General features: G+C 34.6%; 1 protein-coding gene across 1 annotated transcript; it reads right to left on the bottom strand.

Annotated features, from left to right (window-relative positions):
- Positions 1–526: 526 nt before the first annotated feature.
- Positions 527–6,324, bottom strand: LOC120114070 (disease resistance protein At4g27190-like). The gene is made up of 4 exons (XM_039135091.1): positions 4,865–6,324; positions 2,651–2,975; positions 1,804–2,454; positions 527–598 (listed from the first exon to the last, which is right to left on the bottom strand). Exons 1-4 carry the CDS (start codon positions 6,304–6,306, stop codon positions 527–529), a joined length of 2,490 nt encoding a protein of 829 aa, XP_038991022.1. The 5' UTR covers positions 6,307–6,324.
- Between the last annotated feature and the right edge of the window lie 766 nt (positions 6,325–7,090).

Genomic DNA, 7,090 nt, shown 5'->3' with positions numbered 1-7,090 from the left:
CCAAGTTCGAATCCTGCCACCGTCATTCTTGGTGGAAAATATGTAAATTCTTACGTAAATATTAATTGGGTCTTAGGTATGTCCCGATCCTGGACTAGGGGAGTCACCCCAAACCTAAATTTTATATTGTACCAAAAAAATTTAAAATGATAATAAATAATTAAAAGAACGAGTTTTGAGTGATTAAATACCTGTTCTGTTTTTGCATGGACAGTCATTGTTAAATGGTCAATCATGAAACTTGTGATCATCTTGTCACAGTCTCTAACCGTAAAAGATTTCAAACTTGGAAATACCAGATGATAACCCAAAGGATTGAAACTCACTAGACTCGGCAATTCGGTAAGCTCCATTTCCTCTAATTGGGGGAATTCCATTTTCTTCCCAATGGGTAGAGCTTGTGACGACGACGACGATGCCACAATGTCATCAGTGGTAATTATACGCTCCAACTTCTCACAGTTGAATATTCCAAGAAAGTTCAAATGTGGTAAATTTTGGATGAACATCATTGGAAAGATGTACGTCAATCGATGGCAGGATTGTATGCATAATATTCTGAGATTTGTTGTAAATTGGATGGAACCCTTCCAAATATCTGGTAGCCAAATCATATGGGAGATGTTCAGGAACTCCAGATTTGAGATGGAGAATCCACTTTGAAGTTGAAACAATTGTTCAGAGTTTCCCATAGTTAAACTTTCGAAAGGTGGAGATATCTGTCCCAGTGACACGCTCGCCATGTTGCAAGAATTGGGGTTTAAATTCAATTCCTGTGTGAAAGTAAGAGAAACGGTTACTCTTGCATATTATTTCCATAATAGTGTTTGTTAACAAATACTACCTAGGAGGAGGGGAGGGAAATTTTAATCCTAATGGATATTAACCCACAATCTAGGGGTAGAGAGGTGTCAATCGAGAGTTTTTAACTAACTCTAGAGATGGTTGACAATATCAATTAAATCTTATATTTGATTTATAAGTTCCCTCAAAAACACTAATTATAATTAAGATTAGAAGACCAAAAAGTGATTCCTCAATCGTATTATAGGATTACCTTTAGGGTGCGTTTGGTTCACGGAATGTAAGATTACCAGTGGGAATAAAAGATTACCAGGTAATAGGATTACTGAGAATGTTGTATTTTGTGTTTAGTTGGTTTAGCAGGAATGTAAGATTACCGTGTTTGGTTAAAGGAATAAAAGATTATTGAAATGTATATTTGACCAAATTGTCTTTATTATATATTTGTATAATATTACAAATTGTAAAATATTTATATATTTCCTTTAAAAAATTAAATTCATAATATTTATATAATTTTTTTTACAAAATTAAAAATATAAAAAATGTTTAATGAAAGTGTAATTTTTTTTTAATCCCTGAACTTCATATAAAATTTTAATTATAAATTTTTTTTGTAAATCTAAAATAATTTAAGGATAAATTTGTAATTTAACCTTCGTAAAATTTTTATTATTCAATGACAGAAGAAGGATATTTTTGAAAAAAAATAAAAATTTAAGGGCATTTTAGTCCAAAACGCCGCTAATGTTACAATACCTAAGGGAAGGGAGGTAATGACATTCCCGGTAATATACCCTAAAAAATCTACTATTGGTAACAAAATATTACTGAGAATGAGATTCCCGACCAACCAAACATGGGAATATGGGATTCCCATCCCATGAGAATCCCATAATCCTTGAACCAAACACCCTTAAAGAGACATGCTTGAACAAAAAAGTTTCAAAATAGAAGGAAAAAAAACAGAGGTAAAAAAATGATTAAAGCAAAGATTACCTTTAATGACACAGACTTGTTAGCTTCTTTCTCAACAATGACTGTAAATCGAGGACATTCAAGTACTAGTAAAATTTCCAGAGCTGGTGCTTCCACAATATTATTTTCTGCAAAAAAACTGCTCAGATTTTCTAAACCAGAAAGTTGTATCTCTTGTAGGCAAGGAAGACCGCCAGCCAAAGCAAGTGGGAAAACATATTCAGCGTTGGGGCATGAAGATATGACCACAGTTTTCAAGTTTGGCAAGTAAAGTGTGCCGGATTCTATTTGATCACCATCGCTACTTTCCGACTCCATGAAAACACTCTTCAGTTCATCGCAATCAACTATGTGGAGTTCTTGCAGCGACCTTATGGTTTGAATGGCGGAGAGCGAGAAGAGGTATTTCAACTGATTGCAACCATTTGTTTCTAAAACCGATAAACCCTGGAAGCTGACGGAATGAGTGGGGACTTTTACGATCCATCTCAATTCCGAAAAAGACTCTAGCTTCAGATGCTCTATATTTGACAGCAACGGCGGTGCTTCATTTTCTTCATCATCTCGGAAGACCTCCTGCAGCTGTTCAAAGCCTGTAACTCTCAGCTGTTCCAAGCTTTCAAGAACCTCCCTTCCGTCTAAATCCACAGGCATTGAGGATGATGCATCCCTCTGATATAATTCAAAAAACAAATGGAAAAAATCATTAATCAGAAAAATCAAGGGTAAAATAATGGAATCAGTTACTTACTCGATTATTAAAAAAATAGGATGGTTTAAGAATTAGGTCATTAATTCAATTATACCACTATATAAACAGTAATTATGATATCACCATTATTTACTTCTTTCTTAGCATCCATTTCACTTGAAAAGCTCTTAAAAGAGAAAGAAAAAGAGACCGAAATGAAAAAAAGAGACTAAAAAGAATTCTACCTTCAATTTCAGCTTCTTGCATCCCCTGAAAACATATACCTTGTACATAACAGTTTTTGAGAAACTGGAATTCAAGCTTCGGACATACCAATTTCTCAGGAAACCTTTTTGTTTCACTGTCCAACAATGAGATGGCCTTACAAGGTTCAAGGCTATCATTCAGTAATTGAAGACGGGATTTAATCATAAAGTCACTTTCTTCTTTAGATGTAATCCATAGAGCAACATCACGAACCACTTCATGTAATTTAATATACCTGACCAGACCAAAAAAGTTGATATGTTAATTAACAAGAATAAAAATTTCATTCACTATTTTTATTTTCTGAACTAGGAAATTCACTAAATAGAATCGATGACAGTTAATAAGCGTTTTTTCTCTCAATAGAGGGTCTATCGTTTTGGGATTTTTGGCTTGTTCTTGTGGGGTTTGCTCGATTTGCTGGGTTTTGTTTGTTCTTTGCTGGGCTCTACGATGGATTAACTGGGAAGCTATGATCATTGTTGATTGGAAGAGTTTGTTCTCAGGTGTTGAGTAGCAGTCCCTTGATTCCTTTCCTCTGAGTTGCAGCGACGGTTCTTTGACTGTAATTCCTATCAGAGATGTGTTTGAGGAAAGAGTCTCTGAATGACGGTATTCGCTGGTGGGACAATTCGTCAGTTCAGCTCCAAAATTTGGATCCATGCATAAAATAGTGGAGATGATTGGGGGGGGGGGAACTTCGATGGTGATGGTTAGTCTTGCTGGCCCTAACCTATACGTTTTCTCTTTTGTTAATGGATTTGCTAGGGATTGAGTTCTTCAGATTGATTCCTGACATATCTAGCATAAGCCTTTGGTTCTGAGGAAATGAAAACCTAATCTGAAGAGGCTTGATTTCGATTTGGCAAAAATGTCTGTCAGGGTTCAGTTGTTCAATGTTTCTTCGGAGTTATACTCCAAGAAAAGGACTTGGCTACATATCGAGTTTCTTAGATAAATCACTGTATATGGACTCGATTACTGCACTAAGGAGAGCTTGGAGTTTCTTAGATTATACATATGCTGAAATTTTGTTTATAAGTATTTTTCGGGTAGAGTTCATGAAGATATATTTATTTTTCAGGCTATGGCAATGTGATAAAAAATAGGGTAAAACACACAAATAATCCCCTGATTATATAGTAATATTTTATTAAGTCCCTCGAATATCAGAAGTTATAAATTTGTTCTCCGATTATAGAGTGTTGCTTTGTTGAATACTTTGACTATTAAAAGTTACAAAATGGTCACCGACTATTCATTAAGTTCTAAACTCGTCCTTTTCCGTTAAAAAATGAACGATATTCTAAGTTGAAAGTCAATATGTTGACTGTTATATGATAAAATCTGATCCAGAATCTTATATCTCAATCATCATGATAACATCCAGCTTAAACAACCGCCAAATTTTTAACGGAAAATAACTAGTTTGGAACATAATGAATAGTCGGGTGACCATTTTGTAACTTTTAATAGTCAAAGGACTTAACAGAGCAATATTCTATAGTCGATGATCATTTTGTAACTTTTAATAGTCGAGGGACTTAAAAAAGCATTAGCCTATAGTCGAGGGACTATTTGTTTACTTTACCCTAAAACATCATCATCCCCCCTACATCAAACAATAATTCTAATCTATATTAATTATTTAGTAATAAAGAAATTTAATCTTAATTTATTTTTTTACATTAGGTCGCTGGAACCACTAACTTCTCCAACTGAATCAAAACAAAATTTATGTCACAAAACTCTAATTGAACTCAACTTATAAACATTCAAAATGAAAGTATGGGAGGTTATTTTCTTATTATAAGTTTTATGAATAAGATTTAGAGTTAATTAGACCTGTGGGTTTATGTTGTATTTATTTATTAATAAAAATTTCAATGATCTTAATAGATGACCCCAGTCTTCTCAAACTTTTTATTTAATATTGGTCTAGCTCTGACCTCGTTATTTATTTACTTTCACTTTACTGGCTGACAAACAATACCTTGCTTCCACTTTAGACCTTCTAACAGGCAGGGCTTGTTAACTTAGCTATATAAAAAGCTCTATCTAGCACCTGTAGGCATTTTCTAATTATCATATGGGAAGCATTGCGCTATAGTTCAAGTTTCATACCTTGTGATATCTCTATGGCCAGCTCCATCTTCATCTTGTAACAAGAAGCAAGAATCTTTGAGGTAATCAATGGCTTCCAAGACTTGAATCCTCACTTCTTCAACCGAGTAAATATTGTCATAGAACTCCAATCCCCAAGCGTATCGCACCAATCCTTCCGTATGAATCGAGTGATCTTCTGGATATACAGCGCACAATAAGAAGCATCTCTTGACAGTCTCTTTCTTGAGGTAATCGTAACTCATCTTAATGCATTGGTACGCATTTTTTTCTTCTTCTTCAATGTTGCCGATTTCTAATAATCTACTGCTTGCAAGTTTTTTTCGGGCCATTTCCCATCCGTCACGAGTCTTGGTACCTTTTAATGCCCTCGCTAGCGTTACAATCGCTACCGGTAGACCCTTGCATTCCTCTGCAACTTTCTTAGCCTCCTCAATAATATCCCTTGGAACTCTTTCATCAAGCTCAGCTTTCATTCTAAATAGAGCCCATGCTTCATCACCATCCAAAACATCAATTGGAACAGTAATTTGACATTCCATAGCTTCGCATACAGTCTTGCGACGTGTTGTCAAAATGACCCTACAACCTTTCCCTTTTTCTTTTATAGGAAGGCCTATCTCTTTCAAGTCGACCTCATTCCACATATCGTCAAGGATGTTGAGGACTTTTTCTTCTTTTGCCAATCGAAGCCATAATTCCTCTGCTTTCCCTTCCTTGGTTGTCTTCTCAAACTTTATATTCAAGAAGTCTGCCAATTTTTTCTGAATATCTCCAATGCTCGGCGTTTGAGACACGACAACTTTTATAACTTGGAAAAGTTGTAATTCTTTGGCTCTTTTGCCCACTTCGGTGACTAAGGTGGTTTTGCCCACCCCACCCATTCCCCACACCCCGATCACGTCGACTTCGTCATCCTTCAATGCTTCCATCACTTTATTGAAAGCAGCAGTTGAAGTTTTGGAAGCCACAAGATCTTTAGATGTGAAGAATTCCAAGCCTGGAAGCACGGCACGATAGCCTATTCGTTCGAAGTGGGAACCTTCTACAAGCTTACTGATAACCTCTGTCTTCTTCTCAATCTCCTTACCTAATCGATATCGCCAACTCCAATTCGGACACCAACAAAAGCATCTCTTATTTTCTTCAATCTTACTCTCCATACTCTGCGCTTCCTTCACAGCATTTTCTGCATCGGTCAACCATTCATTTACATGGTCCCCAATTACTTGAGTTTGAATATGTAGTTTAGCCTCCTTAACATCTTCATTAATTCGAGTCTGTTCTCGATTCAAATTATTTTGTTGTTGGCGGAAGTCTCGAACAAGCTTAGGAAAACGAAATAAGTAGCGAATACGGCGTTCTATTGGCTTCACCAGATAGTCCACCATCAGTGTTCCCACGGCATTAGAAGCAGCAGCCAGACAGAACCCTTCAGCCATTGTGGTTAATCTGAATTTACATAATAATTATGCAAAGGTTAAGAAAAATGGTAGACAATATAAATTTGGTCACCCCTTTAGAGCAAACCTCATTATTAATCATTTTTAGCTTCATTTTATTCATTTCCATTTTCAACCAACCAAAAATATATTTTCAAAAAATGCTTAAATTAATAACTCTAATTCTAAGGATTGAGTTTCTGTTTTTAAGTTTGTTGAAGATGGATGAAACCTTCAATAATTGCATGTTTTTTTCTTCTTTTGAGATGTTTGTGTTCACTTTTAGTTTTGGCTAAATTACAAATTTAGTAACTGAACTTTATTTTCTCTCTTATTTCATTTATTGTACTTTAAATCTTTTTAATTTTCTCACTAAATTTAATACATTGTGTTTTTTTAGTCACTCAATCGTTTCCTCACTAACAGCGTCATGATTTGTTGTTAACAGAGGAGTTACCAAAAAAATCCAATGCATAAAGTTCAGTGATTAAACTTGTAATTTATCCATTAAAAATAAAATAAAGAAAGCCACTTAATAACATTAGTAAGGAAATGGATGTATTAAGTTCAGTAAGAAAATTGAAAAGATATAAAATGAAATGAATAAAATAAAATAAAAAAATAAAGTTTAATTATCAAATTTATACTTTTCATTTAATTTTTAAAGATTGTGATATGATCCACACTGTTTATAAAATTGTGTCGAGGTCCACAAAAGTAGTTCCCCCGATTTAATAAATTGAATAAATCGAAAATCAAATCATGATTATTTTTTTTGGTACAT

Source organism: Hibiscus syriacus, unplaced genomic scaffold (assembly GCF_006381635.1).
Source record: "Hibiscus syriacus cultivar Baekdansim isolate YM2019G1 unplaced genomic scaffold, ASM638163v2 tig00110220_pilon, whole genome shotgun sequence".
In the NCBI taxonomy this organism is placed as follows: domain Eukaryota; kingdom Viridiplantae; phylum Streptophyta; class Magnoliopsida; order Malvales; family Malvaceae; genus Hibiscus; species Hibiscus syriacus.
The sequence above is the reverse complement of the archived record's forward strand: the minus strand, read 5'-3'. Positions and strand labels throughout refer to the sequence as shown.

Excerpts from the sequence above, each read along its gene's own strand:
- LOC120114070 (XM_039135091.1), bottom strand. The coding sequence starts at position 6,306 with ATGGCTGAAGGGTTCTGTCTGGCTGCTGCTTCTAATGCCGTGGGAACA. Across the intron at positions 2,976-4,864 it reads GGCCATAGAGATATCACAAG|GTATATTAAATTACATGAAG; the intron begins GTATGAAACTTG and ends TGGTCTGGTCAG. Across the intron at positions 599-1,803 it reads ACAAGTCTGTGTCATTAAAG|ATATTTGGAAGGGTTCCATC; the intron begins GTAATCTTTGCT and ends TTTGGCTACCAG.